Below are 19,153 nucleotides of genomic sequence, written 5' to 3'. Positions count from 1 at the left end.
AAAAAAAAAATGACAGCCTGTTCACGTCACTTTCTTAGTCATGGGTTGAGTAGGACACTCCAGTGAAATGTCCAAACCAGCAGACAAATAAGAACATTCTGAAAACCAAATCACTCCTGGTCAGAGGCTCACAAAAGAGCTTCTGAAACAGAAAAGCAGTAACTGCATAGTGTTGAAATAAAGAGTTGAATCTGTCAATTTGGGGCCAGCAAAGAGAGAAGGAAAATGCTAACAGGTTAGCAGTGTAAAAAGGAGTGAATATCAAGTTAGCAAATTTTTAATAGTTTGTTAACAATTCACAGTATAAAAATCACTTTCCTTTGAGACTTCCTGATGGAACACTGGTTAAGACTTCACCTTCCAATGCAGGGGTGCAGGTTGGATCCCTGGTCAGGGAACTGAGGTCCCAAGTGCTTCGAGGCCAAAATTCCAAAACATAATACAGAAGCAGTCTTGTAACAAATTCAATAAAGACTTTAAGAATGGTTCACCTCAACAAGTTTTTAAATGATAAATTAAAAATATAAATATAAAACATTTTCCCAGCTTCAAACTTGTAGGAAATAAATGTTTGGTTTTCAGTGATTCTCAAAATAAGAAAACCACAGACAAAGTTCTCATGATGTCTTTGAAGGGGGACTCTGGCTTGGTGCTTATTGAGAAATAGAATATTTATAGCCATCACCATCGCCACTGTGGGCTCCAGGACTGGGCACCAGCCACTGAATCTGCACACCCCCATCAAGAGAATGACATAAGAGTTGGACCATAAAGAAGGCTGAGCACCAAAGAATTGATGCTTTCGAATTGTGGTGCTAGAGAAGACTCTTGAGAATCCATGGGACAGCAAGGAGATCAAATCAGTCAATCCTAAAGGAAATCAATCCTGAATATTCATTGGAAGGACCGAGGCTGAAGCTGAAGCTCCAACACTTTGGCCGTCTGATGTGAAGGGCCGACTCATTGGAAAAGACCCTGATGCTGGCAAAGATTGAAGGCAAGAAGAGAAGGGGGTGACAGTGGATGAGATGGTTGGATAGCATCACTGACTCAATGGACACGAGTTTGAGCAAACTCTGGGAGATGGTGAAGGACAGGGAGACCTGGCCTGCTGCAGTCTGGGCAGTTGCAAAGAGTCAGACACAACTTATAGAGTAAACAACAACAAATCAAGAGGATAATGGCCAGAACATGAGGAGGAAAGAAGTGGCAGGTGTCCATACTAAAAATAGCCCTCCCATTAAAAATATTAAACCCACACAAGCTACACAAGTACCCTTTCACATCAAAATAGCCCTCTGAGACCACAGTAGATAATCATTTCTCCTAAACTCTCTTGAGTAAGAGAAATAGAAGTAAAATGAAGATGCAGAAGAGCAACTCTCAATGAAAAGGCCAAGAGAATGCCCCTGAAAGAACAATGAAACAGACGTCTTCAGTCTGATAGATGCTGAGTTCAAAAGGGAGATAATGAAAATACTGGAGGAATTAAGAAAGGCTATGGACAGAAATGCAGGTTACTGTAAAAAAGGAACTAAAAATTATAAAGAGGAGGAAAAAAGAAATTCATTTGCCAAGATGAAAGCTGATCTAAAGACAATAAATAGCAGAATGAGTAATGAAGAAGAATAAACAAGTGATCTGGAAGGTAGAATAATGGAAATCACTCAGTCAGAACAATAGAGAGAAAGCCAAATGATAAATGGAGTATTTGTCACGCTTGCCTGAACCACTGTCCATGAGAAGATGAACCTTGAGTACAGAGGTAGAACTCAGGGGCTGGATCCCAGTCCGTGCTAAATTGCATGTTGCATGGAAACAATGAATTCTTTTGAACCAGAAAACACATACTCAAAATATTTGTTTGTTAGGGGCAACACTTCTCAAACTGTATGTGGTGCTTGTAGTAAAGAAACTGCTTGCCAATGCAGGAGACAGATGTAAGAAATGTGGGTTAGATCCCTGGGTTGGGAAGATTGCCTGGAGGAGGGCACAGCAACCCACTCCAGTATTCTTGCCTGGAGAATTTTTGCCTAACACAGAGTTAGGCAAAAATGTTACCTAGAAAATTTGTTTAAATTCATATTCCTGGGCCCCAGCTGAGCTTCTGAGTCAGTAGGTCTGGGGTGGGGCCCATGAATTTGTTTTTCTCAAGTGATCTTGGGAACATACTTGGAGAAGTACTGATTCTGATAGAATCTGTTCAATTTGCAGCAGAGAATTCCAAAAGAAATAACCCCGTCTAAAATCTATGCTGCTAGTACTAAATCACTTAGTCGTGTCCAACTCTTCGCAACCCTATGGACTGTAGCCCAGCAGGTTCCTCTGTCCATGGGATTCTCCAGGCAAGAATACTGGAGTGGGTTGCCGTGCCCTCCTCCAGGGGATCTTCCCAAACCAGGGATCTAACCCACATTTTTCACATCTGTCTCCTGCAATGGCAAGCAGTTTCTTTACCTCTAGCACCACTGGGGAAGCCCATCTAAAAGCTCTATCTCCTATCTAATTGAGAAAAGCATCTCTTTTTAAAAAAAGATGTTATATTTTGATATTTTTTTTCATAACAGTTCTCAACATTTAAATATTGCACTTTAAATTTTGAATTTCAGTTTTGTGCTATTTTCAATTAATTTTTAAAATTTATTTCAAGACACAATCATGATCACTTGAAATATCAGGAAAAAAGATTAATACCTTTCTGCCTACAGATACAAACTGTCCAAAGAGAGAGAGGATGAGACCTTATCAACTTCTTAGTACACTACTCCGCAAACTTCCTCTAAATCCCAAAAGCTCATTCTGTCTGGCTGACTACAACCTGCGGTTTTTACCTTCTCAGGCTGTCAAGGTGTGAGCAGGTGTAAAGTGAAGTCTGCTGCTTACCACCTCAGTGATGATATCAAACAGTTTGTCTCTCTGAGCCTTTTCCTTTCTTGTGAGAAACAGGCAATGAAGTCATGTGCCTTGTACCACAGTGTGGGGCTTCACTGAGATGTAAAGGACTTGGAAATGATGCTCACCCCAAAGACAACCCTCCTCGGGGCCCCCTCCATCGTTCCTGCTCCTCCACAATTGATGACAATTGTTAAATTGTCATCAGCAACATTGACTGCTTTGGACGTTAGCCAGCCGACACCGACACACAGGCATCAGTTCAGTTCAGTTCAGTTCAGTTCAGTTCGGTTGCTCACTCGTGTCCAACTCTTTGCAACCCCATGAATCGCAGCACGCCAGGCCTCCCTGTCCATCACCAGCTCCCGGAGTTTACTCAAACTCATGTCCATCGAGTTGGTGATGCCATCCAGCCATCTCATCTTCTGTCATCCCCTTCTCCTCCTGCCCCCAATCCCTCCCAGCATTAGGGTCTTTTCCAATGAGTCAACTCTTTGCATCAGGTAGCCAAAGTATTGGAGTTTCAGCTTCAGCATCAGTCCTTCCAATGAACACCCAGGACTGATCTCCTAAGCACCATTTATCAGTTTATAACACTCAGATGTTATAGGGGACATTTCACTAAAGAAACCTTCCATTATATTCAAAGGTACTTGTTATCTCAATGAAAGCTCTGAGTCAAACAAACAAAAAACCCAAAACTGTCCACTACCGGATTCCCTCCCCACTCTGGTCACATGACAGAACTGCAGAATTCTCAACACCAGATTGTCCAAGTTGTATCACGCATAACGTTGCATCCCAAGTCCTCCCTGAGGTCTTAGCAGGAGTCGCTCTCAACAAGAGTCACACAATAATAGAAACGGAATGCTTTCAAACGGGACTCTGCCCATACACCTAAGATACCTGTCAGCTAATTTCAGCAAGCTGCAGCGTTTCATTATTTGCTCTTATTTTGTTCAGGGAAGATCCCCTGGAGAAGGAAATGGCAATACACTCCAGTATTCTTGCCTGGGAAATCCCTTAGACAGAAGCCTGGCGGGCTACAGTCCCTGGGGTCAGAAAAGAGTCAGATAGGACTTAGCGACTTAAAAACAAAAGAAGTTCATCAAGTTGTAGCCTTTCATCGCTTGCTCTTATTTTGTTCAGAAATCACTCCCCTTGTTAGAAAACCAAATAAGGGAGAAGCACCAGAGGGCGACAGAGGAGCTGCACCAGTACGGGGATGACATTCCCAGCAATGAAGGGGATAAAATGTTCTTCCTCATAGAGGTGAGGATTACCCAGGACTCCCTGTTGCCCTGCCCTCCTCGTTTCTCACGAGGTGGTGGGGTGGGGGTAGCGGGTGGGGGGGTGTATGAGGGGGCTGGTGGGTCATCTGACCCCCTTGGAGCCCCAGCCCCCACACCACCATGCACGGCTGATCCGGATCCCTGCTCTTTAATATAATGACAGCACAGATTGATGGTTTTATCTCATCTTTTCAGAAAATTAAGGTATTTAACGAGGACATTCAAAAGTTAATAGAAGGAGAAGAAATTGTAATGGAGACAGAGTCCCGCTTATGTAACAAAATCAGAGAGGAGTTTACAAGCTGGGTACTCATACTTACCGCCAATATTGAAAAAGGTAAGTCCTGGGACAGGGCTGCCCCAAAAGCAGCATCACGTTTACCAAGACCAGAAGCTACTTCTGGCACATAAAAATTGTGCGAAGAGCCGACTGTGCCCGCACTAGGGACCTCTTAGCATCTGTAACAGCTTCCCAGCCGTTCTTGTGGAGCATGGCCTTCGCCAATTCGATAGTAGACCATTCCACCAACTGTCTCCTTGCTTCTGTGTTTTGAGGCTCGGCAGTTTCACTTACCCTGTCTCTTTCCTCCTCTTTACCCCCAGTCCAAGATCAGAAAGGTCTATGCTTTGACAACAAACTCCTTACTTCCTCTGGCAGAGTTCCAACTTCTATCTGCTCCAGCCCAAAGGCCGATAGGGTGTGTGCCTGTGTGGTGTTGTAGTGTGTTGTATGTGTGTGTATCTTTGCTTTGGCACTTTAAAATATATATTTTTATTTATTTATTTATTTTTGGCAGCACAGGGTCTTCATCGCTGCACGCAAGCTTTCTCCAGTTGCAGAGAGTAGGGGCTTTTTTGTTGCGGAGCACAGGCTCTAGGACACTCGGACCTCAGTAACTGCTGCATGTGGCTCAGCAGCTGTGACTCGTGGGCCCCAGGGCGTGGGCTCAGCGGTTGTGGTGTGTGGGCTTAGTCGCCTCGCAGCATGTGGGATCCACCTGGACCAGGGGTCGAACTAGTCTCCCATGCATTGCAAGGTGGGTTCTTAACCACTGGTCTGCCGAGGAAGCTCTGTTTTGACACTTAATAAAAGCAGCGCTATTCCTTCCATGGTAACAGCCCTCCAGCTATATGTAGTCTTGGAAGAAGAGCTGTAAGGGCCGCAAGAATTTTTTGTTTCTATTTTCATTTAATTAATCAGATTTTTTCCCCTACCAATTATAAACAATTAGCTTCTCTCCTGGTATGATGACTCTCAACTGAAACACATTGGAATAGAAAAAGATTTTTGTTTCTTAATGGTCAATATTTCTCAAACTGGCATTATCAGGCCACAAATAATTATTTTCATGATTAAAAGAAACTATTTAGAAACATTGCCATAGGATTCGTTGGGTAAGCAAGACCTGAAAAAAATCCCTATCTTTTAACTGTCTGTGAAATTATTAGAATTTATCCTGGTGGTTTGTTTTTGTTGCAGTTAAAAGTATCCTTAATGAGGAAGTCTCAAAATATGAAACGAAGTATCGAGGCAAAGAACTTCTTGGATTTGTCAATTACAAGACGTTTGAGACTGTCGTGAAGTACTACCTGGGGCAACTGATAGACCCAGCACTCAAGATGCTCCAGAAGGTCATGGGTGAGGAACTCTCATAAAAAACTTTCAGTTTGTTACCCTTATACCTTCCATAGGTCTCAGTGCTTGGAGGAAGAGATTGGAATGGAATTATCAAACACAGCCTGCAGATGTTTGTCCACTTAGGGGGAGGGGGAGAGTGTGGTCAAGGCTGTATGTTGTCACCCTGCTTATTTAACTTATATGTAGAGTACATCATGAGAAATGCCAGGCTGGATGAAGCACAAGCTGGAGTCAAGATTGCTGGGAGAAATATCAATAACCTCACATACACAGATGACACCACCTTTATGGCAGAAAGTGAAAAAGAACTAAAAAGCCTCTTGATGAAAGTGAAAGAGGAGAGTGAAAAGGTTGCCTTAAAACGCAACACTCAAAAACTAAGATCATGGCATCCGGTCCCATCATTTTATGGCAAATAGATGGGGGAAACAATGGAAACAGTGACAGACTTTATTTTGGGGGGCTCCAAAATCACTGCAGATGGTGACTGCAGCCATGAAATTAAAAGATGCTTGCTCCTTGGAAGAAAAGTTATGACCAACCTAGACAGCATATAAAAAGCAGAGACATTACTTTACTAACAAAGGTCTGTCTAGTCAAAGCTATGGTTTTTCCAGTAGTCATGGGTGGATGTGAGAGTTGGACTATAAAGAAAGCTGAGTGCCGAAGAATTGAAGCTTTTGAACTGTGGTGTTGGAGAAGACTCTTGAGAGTCCCTTGGACTGCAAGGAGATTTAACCAGTCAATCCTAAAGGAAATCAGTCCTGAATATTCATTGGAAGGACTGATGCTGAAGCTGAAACTCCAATACTTTGGCCACCTGATGCAAAGAATGGACTCATTGGAAAAGACCCTGATGCTGGGAAAGATGGAAGGCAGGAGGAGAAGGGGACGACAGAGGATAAGATGGTTGGATGGCATCACTGACTCAATGGACATGAGTTTGAGCAGACTCTGGGAGTTGGTGATGGACAGGGATGCCTGGTGTGCTGCAGTCCATGAGGTCGCAAAGACTTGGACATGACTGAGTGGCTGAGCTGAACTGAACTGAGAGTGTGCATGAGCTTTATGCACCTCTTACCTAATCCTGGATGGCGCGGTGTGTGGAATAGCTGCTAACCCTGCAGAGAGGGGCTCCCAGGTGGCACAAGTGGTAAAGAATAAGCTTGCCAATGCAGGAGACACAGGTGTCGTGGGTTTGATCCCTGCGTCAGGAAGATCCCCTGGAGGAGGACATGACAACGAACTCCAGTATTCTTGCCTGGAGAATCCCATGGACAGAAGAGCCTGGAAGGCTCCCATCCATGGGGTTGCAAAGGAGTTGGACACGACTGAGCGACTAAACGACAGCAACAATCCTGCCGAGAGTGCACACCCAGGAATGGACCAGAAGTTGACAGGATCTGCTCAGGATGGGGTTGGATTTGGTTTCTCCATGGGATTACGTGCCATCCCTCCTTCTCTCTTGGTCTGTAGGTCTGAAGAACTCAGTACCAGAATGGGGCCAGTGTATCATGATTTATCCTCCTGTGTCTTTAACCCATTTCATTCCTGCTTTTGTATCATGATTTATCCTCCTGTGTCTTTAACCCACTTCATTCCTGCTTGCATTTTGCTGATGTTTCGTTCTTTCCTTGATCAGAAATTATCTGGCAAACTTTCAAGGACACAGTCAAAAAGCATTTTGCTGAATTTTGCAATCTGCATCAGACCGTCCAGGTAAGCACCCACAGTTTGCTTGCTTATAGTCTGCCTGCCAGTGCGTGGGTTTGATCCCTGTCCAGGAAGATCCCCTGGAGAAGGAAATGGCAACCTACTCCAGTATTCTTACCTGCGGCAAGCACAGGCTGTTCTGGGGCCAGGAAGGTTCAAGGGCCTCTGTCCCCTGTAGCATCCTGGGATGAACAGAGATCTGGGTGCAGCTACCTGGCTCCCACCCAGCCACTTCCCTCCACCATCTATACCCTCTTCTCCCGAGTTGCATCAGAAGCCAGGATCTTGTGTCCTCCCATAAAACTCCTCTTGGGAAGTGACTCACAGTCCATTTCTGCTCTCAGGCCCCCAATCTGCAAGGGGAGTGGGTTGTCACATACGTGTCTGTGGCCACATACACTTCAACGAAGAACCTGCCCTTGTGACTCTCTTCTCGCAAACCACTGTCTCTGCCTTCAGTGCACAAAAATCCCTTTGAAACTCAAAAGTCAACCTGTGACCCAGTTCCACTGAGTCACATCTCCCTTTCCTGGGATGCCTTTGCCCATGTGCATGACTCGGGAGTCGCAGGATTTCTGGGAAGCACAGGGATGGAGCTGTTATCCCATGGTGCTCATTAGCACCGGATGCATTCTTGAATGCTTGGATTCAAGCCAACAACAGAGACAAGAGTGATGGGCTTGAACATGTAGACTAAAGCGTAACTGAGGAAGCAGAAAGACAGTAACGTGTGAGGAAATAGGTTGGGGCCAAGAGAAAGAACAGACAGGTGCTCACTTCGGCAGCATATATACTGACAAATGCACAACAGGCAGGAGAGAGGGTGAGCATGGCATGTGCAAGGTGGGAAGCCACAAGATGCAACAGGTGAGGACACAGTGGAGGGCAGACTGGGAGCTTCTGAAAATTGCTCCTGAAAAGTCTCAGACCCTCATTGACCTCAGATTATTTTTAATTCAGTGTTCAACATCATAATACAGTACTGTAGTAATAGTAATAATACTTTCTAAGCTGTTTAAACAGCAGGGGAAGAAAAGGAAAAGTAATGTCTTTATCTTCCTTATTCGACCAGAACAAGATCGAAGACATAAAAACAGAACAAATGGCAGAAGCAACAAGTCTGATCCAACTTCAGTTCAAGATGGAGAAGCTGGTTTTTTGTCAAGACCAGATTTACGGTGTGGTTCTGAACAGAGTCCGAGAAGAGATTTTTAATTACATGGGGAAGGCTTCAGAGAATCCTCAGTTGAAGCAGCCCCTTTTAAATGATCAATCTTCGGTTTCCTCCATTGTTGAGATTGGGGTCCACCTGAATGCATATTTCATGGTGAGCATGTAGGGATACAGGTCAGAGTGCTGTGGTCCCTACTGAGCAGAAAGCGGGGTGTCCTGGCTGACAGCTGCTTTGCTGAGCAAAGAACAGGGCATCTCTGCGTACAAAGCCCTTTAGGCTGTGAAAACCTACTCATATAGCATCTCATCATAGTTTTACAGTAACACTGAAAGGGAAAGAGTTAGTTGCTCAGTCAGGTCCGACTCTTTTAGACCCATGCCTGCCAGGTTCCTCTGTCCATGGAATTCTCCAGGCAAGAATACTGGAATGGGTAGCCATTCCCATCTCCGGGAGATCTTCCCCACCCAGGGATTGAACCCTGGTCTCCTGCATTGCAGGCAGATTCTTTACATCTGAGCCACCAGGGACAGTAACCCTATCAAGACACTGTTAATTAATTTTCCCCAAATCAGATTTTTCATCTTAGCAGAACATGTGTTCAAAATTAATTCCAACTCCAAAGTTCATTATATTTTATTCTCTGCATAAATTCCAAAATTACTATGATCAGAATACAGCAAAACATAAGCACTAACTTTACTGGCTATGTTTAACTTTCTTACATGTTCAGAGGGTACCCAGAGTGCCTCAAACTCAAACTAAGTCCCACAAAGTAGAAGTGAAAAAGCCTGTCCCTAAATTTTGCAGCCCAGCCAACTTCATGGTTTCTAAGGCTTCATCCATGGATTAAAGTATTAGGGTGCATGGAAAAGAAGGTAGCTTTTTATTTTAGTTAAGTTTTTATTTATTTATTTGGTTGCATGGAATCTTAGTTGTGACATCTGCCATCTAGTTCCCTGACCAGGGATCGAACCCAGGTCCCCTGCAGAGTCTTAGCCACTGGACTACTAAGGAAGTCCCAGAAGGTAGCTTTTAAACTACCCAACTCCTGAAGCCCTTTCTTGATTAGGATAGAAAGTAGAGTGACCCAGATGTGGGGTCCAGCTGTCAGGCAAACCGGAGATGCTGATGAAAGGAGTGAATGAAATAAGCATTGAAATATGTCCCGATCATCTCCCAGGAGGGACCCGGGGTTCACTGCCAGGAGGTCTCTCCTCCCTGGAGAGAGGGGGTGAGGAGGAGCTCCCTTTCAGGAAGGCTGGGATGTCTAGAACGTGGCTGGGTCTGCTAGCCTTCAGGTGGATCTTAGTGTCAGAGGGAATACCTGGGTCATGAAAATGGGGCGACCCAAAGAGATCCTTCCCTTGGTTGGTACTGACCACTGGAGTGGAGATGGATAGGATCCCAGGACTTAGCCTGCATCCAAGGAACTTCTCTCTGCAAGCACAGACCCCTCCAGCTGACCCCTCTTACCCCCTCTTCCAGGAAACCAGCCAACGTCTCGCCAATCAGATCCCATTCATCATTCAGTACTTTATGCTCCAAGAGAATGGTGACAAGGTGCAGAAAACCATGATGCGGCTACTCCAGGACACACAGCACTATTCCTGGCTGCTTCAAGAGCAGAGTGATACAGCCACCAAGAGGAAATTCCTGAAGGAGAAGATTTATCGGCTGACTCAGGCACAGCAAGTTCTCTACGAATTCCCCCATTTCAAGGGGTAAATCCCAAAGGAGCAGCAGTACTTCTGGGTTTTGCTTATGTGTATGATCATTAAAGGAGTTGGTCTAGGAATTGGCCTTTTGTTTGGGACCAGACCTTTCTGCTGCTGTCTGCGTCCATCTTTGCTATACTGCACTCAGAACAAGAGTTTATATCTGAAGTCCTGAGCTGCTCAGAGCTGTCACCTCCTCCAGGAGGTCTTCCCCTTCCTGTGTGAAGAGGGGGCTCTCTGGTACTTGGGCCCCAGAGCCCCCGGTTACATTGCTGTCATTCTTTGTTCACTTGTCACCCCTCCCCATTAGATTAGGAGAACTCAGAGAGGTAAGGTCAGTTCTTATTCTTTTGTATTTCCAGAATCTTGCGTGGCCTCTGACGCATAGTAGTTCACTTAATAAATATCTCATTGAACAAATGAATGATGGGGATTAACTGAGGCTGTGGCTTAAATCCAGTTTGGTTGTTTGGAATGGTGTCCCTTAGCTGGTCCTTTTCTTATAAATTCAATTGTACCACCTGCTTCCCATCATTTGCTGTGATGGTGTTTCCCAGTCCCCCTAGATGAAAGCGGCTGAGTGATACCACTTTTAATTTAGTTTCTCTGAATGCAGTGAGCTCCATTGCTGTATTAAGTCTTAAAGAGACATTTAATAATGAGAAACATTTTTTTAAAAAATGTAGAGCTTCACAACAGTGGTCATCTCTAAATTGTGGGATTATGGATAATTTTATTTTCTTCTTTGAACTAAGCTAATGACTTCACAGCAATTTTAGGAAGGTTAAGTGAAAACATTTTTACAAACTTTGTGTCCCAAAGCAGGTGTTCAAAACTGCCAGCAATTTTTCCCTCTAATTTTTCTTTACCTCTAGGTCTATAGAGAAGCTCTCAGCTCTAAGACTCTTTCAGTCAATTCTTACATTTAGTTCTTTGATATTTTTTTGACAATTTTTGTATATGATGTTAGATAAGCATCCTTTTGCATACGGATATCCAGTTTTCCTAGCACCAGTTTTTGAAATGACTGTTCTTCCCTTTTGTTCTTGGTGCCCTTGTCAAAAATCATTTGACCATATATGCAAAGACTTGTTTCTGGGCTTTCTGTTCTATTCCACTGGTCTATATGACTGACTTTATGACATTACCATACTGTTTTGATAATTGTAGACTTGTAAGTTTTGAAATCAGGAACTCTGAGTCCTCCAGCTTTGTTCTTTTTTTCCCATGAGTTTTGGCTGTTCATGTTTCTGTGAAATTCCATATGAATTTTAGGATGAGTTGTCCTATCTTTGCAAAAAAAAAGGTCATTGGGATTTTGATAGAAATTGTAATGAAGCCATAGATTGCTTTGGGTAGTACTTGCATCTTAACAATATTAAGTCTTTCAATCCATGAACATAGGATATCTTTCCATTTACTTGTGTCTTCTTTAATTTCTTTAAGCAATATTTTATAGTTTTCTGTGTACAAGTTTTTCAATCCCTTAGTTACGAAGTATTGTGTTCTTCTTGTAAATGGAATTGTTAATTTCTTTTTCAACTCATTCACTGCTCATTTACATATATGTAAATTTACATATATCATTTTTATGTGTTGATTTGCTATCTTGCTACTTTGTTGAATTCATTCTTAGTTTTGTGGTATATTTATGGTTTTTCTAATACACACAAGGTCATATCATCTGTGAAGTGAAATTATTTTGATTCTTCATTTCTGACTTGAATGCCTTTCATTTCCATATCTTGCCTAACTACTCTGTCTAGAACTTTCAATACTATGTTAAATAAAAGTGGCACAAGTGGGAATCCATGTCTTACAAATTTACTCTGATTTTAAAGAAGTGTAATATCAAAATTGAAGATTATAAGAAAATTTAAAAGACAAACATTGGTCTCAGCTTAGATGTCATACTTTTTCTTATTTTTGGATTTTCCCTCATTTTATGAAGGGTACAAATAGTAGCAGAACTAAAGAAAAGAAAAGAATCAAATCCCTTCACAGTATAAATGCAGTTGTGAACAACAGAGTCTGAGAAAAATGAAATCTGATGTTATCATTTGTGTCATAACTTGTATAGTCAAATCTGCCCCTAAATACTTAGTACACTTCACACATGTGTACACATGCATTCACACATGTGTGCACATGCACACAGCCTCAACCAAGCCTTCTCACTTACCTCCTCAGGACTGATCCCAAAACTTAGGTGCGAGGCATCTAGGGAAGATGCTTAGTATCAAGTGTATGAGTTTCTGGGGACTGCAACACAAGGTAGCACAAACTGAGTGTCTTAAACCAACAGAAGTTGTTCTCTCACAGTTCTGGATGTCAGAAGTCTGAAATCCAGGTGTGGGCAAGGTTGGTTCCTTCTGGAGGCATTCTGAGTCCACAAGGACAAGCAAAGTTACTCATTTACAGCTGGCTGTAGCAAGTGGGTCAGCCACCATTGCTTCCATTTTGGCAGAAACTCAAGGACAGGCAGAGGAGTGGGAAAGCTTTATAGTGGAAAAAAAATGAAGGCTCAGATTGCCCTGAGAGGAAGACTGAGCATGCGTGCACACACTGTTTCTCCTAGCAAAAAAAGTTCACAAGTATCCTGGCTTCTGGAGCAGCTTCTCTCAGTGCAATCTGAGCCTTCATGTGCAACAGAAATGAGCAAAAAGGTGGTAACATATGCTAAAAATAGAAAATCAGCTTAGGTTTTAGCATAATGTCACCTCTGTCTCCAACACCTTTCCCCAACTCTAAGACCACCCTGCTTATCCCATAGATATCCCAACTCCCTCACATTCTGGGAGGTGGATCTGAGACTTGTTCTTTCTTCCCCACTCTTGGCTGCTTTGTGAATAAACTCTTTGTCTGCTGCAAACGGACCTGGTTTGGTAAGGGAACCCTCGTCATTTGAAGCTATTGTTCCAGGAGTTACTGTTTGACTTCCCAGACTACTGGAAACAGCGACAGACTTCCTGCAAGTTGGCCTAAGACAGGCTGGCTTCCTTGGTTGGCTACTGCAGAAAATGGATTGATTTCCTAGACAGGTCACTGCAGCCTGAAGGTCAGATTTTTCACATGTGGTCTGACCATTCACTGTATGTTAAGCCTCTGACAGCCTACAGAGAAGGGGAGGAGGTGAGGAAGTAAAGTAAAAGAGCCCTAAGTCCTGTAAGCTATCTCCTGGTTTCTTTCACCAGTCTTGGGGAGGGGGTAGGTTAATTTCTTCTTTCCTGCAGCCATTCAGAGGTGGGTAGGTCAGGGTGTCTCCCTGTGAAATGAACAAAGGCAGTTAGGTTTAACATTCAGGCAGAGGGGCAGGGTTCCCTGAGGTCCTGTGGGACCCTCCTTTCTCCTCTGCCCTCGGACACTTCAAACCTGCTCCTACAGGTGAAATGTGCTTTGATCAAAATCTGGTGATCTGCCTATGCTTGAATATGATCCCTCCTGAAGCTGATTCCAGCCTCTCTACCCCCACACTGAATTAATTTTTGGAGACAGATTTTGGATGAAGTAGAAAAGAATAACTTTATTGATTTGCCAGGCAAAGGGGGCCACAACAGGCTAATGCCTTCAAAACTGTGTGTCCCAACTTGGAGAGGGTAGTGAGAAGTTTTAGAGTAATGGTTCAAAAAGGACATGGCCAGCTTGTGGATGTTCTTCTCATTGGTTGGTGGTGAATCAACCTCTGGTTCCAACTATACTGGGGTCTATGTGCTTATGGGCAACATACCACTAATTTCTCCCACCTGACAAGAGTTTCAGTATCTGCAGAACAGCTCAAAGATATTGTTTTATATGTCCCTTGATGGGGAACCAGGACTCTGCTCCAAGGCTGTACTATTGCCTCTCAACTGTTTCTCCCTTGTCTCAGCATCACCTCCCTTCCCTAATCAGCAACTGCTGGAACTCGGGGAAGGTCATGGAGGCTGACTGAAGCCTATTTTCTGTAATCAAGAAACGGGGGACACAGAAAGGCTTTTGTGCTCAGGAACTTCTCAAGGTCCTGCTCAGTATCACTCCCTCCCACCCTCCCCTTGAGATTCCATATTGGGGTGGAGGTGGGGTGGGGAAGGAATATTCTCCCCAATCAATGGTGCAGTGATAATATAACAGACAAAAGCTGACTCCATGTTGAATCTGTTTCTTTTCCTTTGACCTTTGCTGTTCATTGCTTTTGTTCTGTCTATAGCTATGTTGTCGTTGTTTAGTCTCTAAGTTGTGTCCAACTCTTTGTGACCCCATGGACTGTATCCCACCAGGCTCCTCTGTTCATGGCACTTTCCAGGCAAGAATACTGGGGTGGGTTGCCATTTCCTTCTCCAGGGGATCTTGCTGACCCAGGGATTGAACCTGAGTCTCCTGCATTGCACGCAGATTCTTTACTACAGAGCCACCTGGCAAGTTCATCTATAGCTATAAGCATACATAATGGCCTGCCTTGGGGACCGTGCCCCTCTACCTGAATGTTAAACCAAACTGCCTTTGTTCAGCTCACAAGGAGATATCCAGACTTGCCCAACTCTGAATGGCTGCAGGGAAGAAGAAATTAACACAACTCCTCCCCAAGACTGTGAAACCAGGAGATGTTTTGCAAGACACTTCTTCACCTTCTCCCCTTCTCTGTTCTATAAAAGAAATTAGCATCCAGACCCCCATAAGATGGTACTCTAGAACTTTAGTTCACCATCTTGGATGGCTAACTCTTTGATAAAGTCACTGTTCTTTGTGATAGCTTACGGTGAACGGTGCCAAGCTCGTGGTCTCTAAAGGAGAAAATTTCATTCTGGGACCAAAGACACAGTCTCAGTCACTCAGAGCTTCGTGCAGCATATATTTTATTAAAGTGAAAAGACAGAGAAAGCTTTTGACATAGACATCAGAAAGAGGTAGAAAGAGTACCCCTCTTTTTGAGGTTAAGCGGAGCTTTATACATTTTTCAGTTGGCTACTAAGACTAGATAAAAAAATACTTCAAGGTTGCAAAACTTTTGCTAGTCCTCTTTCCCACAACATATATCTTAGATAATATCAGCATAAGATTAGCCAAGGAGAATGGGCTCCTGGGCACCGTGTCTTCAAGCAAGAAAGCAGTGATATGCGAAAACAGACTCCAAGGCAAGATTTGTTACAATTATAATCACTAATGTGGAGCCTAAGAAAAGCATTTTCCAGGAGTAAGATATATTGTGATATATCATTAACTCTGGCCTTAAAGTAAAAAACCAATTTTCAGACAAGATATGTTGTTGCAATGCAGAGCTTTAAGAAAAGTATGTCCTTGAGTAAGATGTATTGTTGCTTAAAGGGCCCATGTGACTAAGGCAAAACAATGTGAAAAAAAAAAAAAAGAATGTTTGCCTCCTCCTCCTTAAGGGGCCTTGGACTATCTATCAACCTGCCTAAGCTTTAACTTTCTTACTTGCCTCAACACCTCTTCTTCCAAATTATTGGTCTGTCATGTAGTGAGCACAGCAAGCTTGGACTTAGTAGCTATAAGACAAAGGACTATCCACAAGAAAGTATCTACAGGTGGGATAAACAAATTTGGATTGACCATCTTGTTTCTAATCCTTGAGGTCCTAAAATGCCCCCTTTGTCATGCATAGTGACATGGTATAATGGTTATCTATTTTTACATAACAAATTACTCCAAATTTTAGCCCTGAAATTTCCTCACCATTTCTTGGCTCAGGAATTCACATGAGCCTCAGACTGGTGCCTCTGACCCAGGGTCTTTCCTGAAGTTTCAGTCCAACCATGGACCAGTCAGCTGCACTTGAGGCAGGAGATAGATGGGTTTCAGGTCAGACATTTGAAGATGAAGTTCCAATACTCTGACCATCCGATGCGAAGAGCCAACTCATTGGAAAAGACCCTGATGCTAGGAAAGCTTGAAGGTAGGAGGAGAAGGGGATGATGAGGATGAGATGGTTGGATGGCATCACCAACTCAATGGACATGAGTTTGGGCAAACTCTGGGAGATGGTGAAGGACAGGGAAACCTAGTGTGTTTCAGTCCACAGGGTCGCAAAGAGTCAGACATGACTTAGCAACTAAACAACAAGAGGTTAGACGTTTACAGACAGAAATAACTTCCAGATAGAAATAATAACAGGAACAGGGTAAATAGCTGGCTTTGCCTCTAGATAGACAATTAAAAGGAACAATAATGGCACTGGCAAGAGCCCTGTCCAGATAAGAGATAAAGACCACAGATTTCTCATCCTCGGGATCAAGGAGACCTTCTCAATTGCACATGCATAGGAAGGCTCCTTGGGGGTCAAAAAACAGAGGGAGTTGGCACCCTCCCTACGGGTAGTGATGTTAACCTTCCTGGGGGCCTCTTAGCTGGAATCCAACTTGGCTAAGAGATGTGTGCATACGTGGGAGGATCCCGAGATATACCAAATGCAGCCTCAGAACCAGGGAAAGCAAGATGATTGGCCAGAGGAAACCTGGAAGAAATGCCCCATGTAAGTAATTCAAACTGCCATAAGGGCATGACTCTGAGCCCACCCGTGTGTGTCTATTCACACCTACTCTTTTTTCTCCTAATAAACACTTTACTTGTGGAAAATTATTTCTACAAATCCAGTGGGCCAGGTGCCTTATCACCAGCCACTGGCCCTGGTAGTCTTAATGACTAGGATTCAGTGCTCTCACTGCTGGGGCCTGACTGGCTAGGGAAACCAGTCTCTGGCTAGGGAAACCAAACCTTGCTGCAAGCTGCTGCAGGCCAAGGTCACCCCAGATCAAGTCCATTTCTCTGAATTCCATTTCCTATTTCATTTATTTTTGCAATCTTCCAGATCATGTCTGTAGACAAATTAGCCCAGTGCCTGACGTGGTCACTCCACAGATGCTCCATAACCAAGAGATGGCAATTTTAACACAGAAATTCAACTTTATTCCATAAAGCATGGAACTCAGTTGCAGGCAGAGGAGGAACTGAGTTGGAATTTGCAGGAAATTGGTGCAAAGAACAGCCTGGACGGACCAATTCCCATTCCCCTGGGGAGAGTTCCCCGGAAGGCAGGTAACATGCACTGTTGCCTCCTCCATTGGAATATCAAACCTTCACCAAGTGAACAGGACGAATGCCAGCTGGACAGCTGGCCCTTATCCAGGAAAAAATGATTTTGGAATGGCCACCAACCGTCCCCAGTGACTCCACATTGGGCCACATGAGAGCTTCCCCAGTAGCTCAAGGGTAAAGAATCTGTCTGCAATACAGGAGATCTGACAGGAGATGCGAGTTTGATCCCTGGGAGTTCAGAGTTTGATCCCTGGGAGTTCCATTCCTGGGTCAGGAAGATCACCTGGAGGAAGAAATGACAACCCTCTCCAGTATTTTTGCCTGGGAAATCCCATGGACAAAGATGTCTGGTGGGCTACAGTCTCCGCGGTTGCAAAGAGTCCAACTGGGCGACTACCAACACCACCAAGCCTCGTCCCAGGGCCACCAGCTCAGCTCCACCAGAGTGACAGACCCTGCGTTTCTAATAAGCTCCAAGGTGAAGCCAATACTGCTGGCGGGGGGACCCTCCTTTGAGAAGCACGGATATATGTCACCCGCCCAGAAGAGAAAATGCAGCAGTGACCCAGACACTCAGTTTTCAGGGGGGACTGACAGGGCCCTGACCAGCGTCAGAGAGGGGAGCATGACCCTGGTGGGTCGGTTCCCAGGCCCCCCGGAGCCCCGCGCAACCCCGCGCTCCGGAAGAACTGCGTCCGGGCTGGATGCAAGGTCCCAGCAGCAGCGCGGCCACAACGCGCAGCACACAGGACAGCCAGGCTGCGAAATCATCCGGCGGGGCCGGGGGCGGACCCCTAACCCCACCCCCTCCCCCTCCGGAGCGTCCTTCAGTCTCCTGAGGCTCCGGCCCCCTGCCCCCGCCCCCCGCGCACCACCCCCTCCTCTCCGGATCCCTGGACTGTAGGGAGGCGGCAGTAGGACTTCCTTTCTCTGATCCGAGGAGAAGAAACGGAAACCCAACTTGAATAGACTGGGAAACCGGAGACCAGAAACTGAGAGACTTAGGGGGAACTCTCCGGGGGTCATATAAGGACCACTCTGCAGGAACAGCCAATCCTCCGACTCTTAACTCACTCATTCTTTAATTCTAGAAACATTTATTGAAATGCTATGTGTCAGGAACTGTGCTGGATCACAAGGATAGCAACAAACATCACCGACTTGTCCACCAGGTTGATGGCCTGGTAGCAGACAGGGCGTTCAGAAAAAGACCAAGATGGTGTGATGAAGCCATGGTCCCGGGAAGCCGCGAGCTGGGGCGTGCAGCTCCCAGAAAGCAAGTCAAGTCCATTAGGCCAGGAGAAGGACGGAGGCTGGCTGACTTCTGGGGAGAAGCCCAGGTGGAAGATGAGAGCCCTGAATTGGAAGTTCTTGTGCAGTGAGGAGGTATTACATTCAGGCAGTGGAGGTGGAGCGAGGTGATGCTGGGCATGCCAAGCTGAACAGGTTGGAATTCCTCTACCGGCTCCCATCCCTGCAGTGGGGTGCGGGGTTCCGTTCGCTTCCCACAGGTATCTGAGCTACAGGTAGGGAGTGACGCATAGAAGACTGCCCAGCCTGGTTTCCCATCAACACCAGTGCACCTCTCCTCTGCAAAGCCAGGCCAGCAGGTGATGAGACAGCTGGACAAGAGCCAAAGAGGCCTACAGAGCCCTGAGCACCCAAGACTGCATAGGCAGGAGGGGTTCTGGGGTCA

The 19,153-nt window shown here is 44.8% G+C and overlaps 1 protein-coding gene across 5 annotated transcripts in view; it reads left to right on the top strand.

Annotated features, from left to right (window-relative positions):
* MX2 (MX dynamin like GTPase 2) overlaps positions 1-12,233 on the top strand; it is a 37,116-nt gene extending 24,883 nt beyond the window's left edge. For all 5 annotated transcript variants that reach the window (XM_061167543.1, XM_061167544.1, XM_061167542.1 and 2 more), the window contains 6 exons: positions 4,042-4,164; positions 4,380-4,521; positions 5,665-5,823; positions 7,466-7,542; positions 8,609-8,863; positions 10,196-12,233. In XM_061167543.1, coding sequence (XP_061023526.1) covers positions 4,042-4,164; positions 4,380-4,521; positions 5,665-5,823; positions 7,466-7,542; positions 8,609-8,863; positions 10,196-10,435 — 996 coding nt within the window. In that variant the 3' untranslated portion in view covers positions 10,436-12,233. The remainder of the gene's footprint in view (positions 1-4,041; positions 4,165-4,379; positions 4,522-5,664; positions 5,824-7,465; positions 7,543-8,608; positions 8,864-10,195) is intronic.
* Positions 12,234-19,153: the final 6,920 nt, after the last annotated feature.

Source organism: Dama dama, chromosome 19 (assembly GCF_033118175.1).
Source record: "Dama dama isolate Ldn47 chromosome 19, ASM3311817v1, whole genome shotgun sequence".
Taxonomy (NCBI): domain Eukaryota; kingdom Metazoa; phylum Chordata; class Mammalia; order Artiodactyla; family Cervidae; genus Dama; species Dama dama.
Note: the sequence above shows the minus strand (reverse complement) of the source record. Positions and strands in the feature narration are given on the sequence as shown.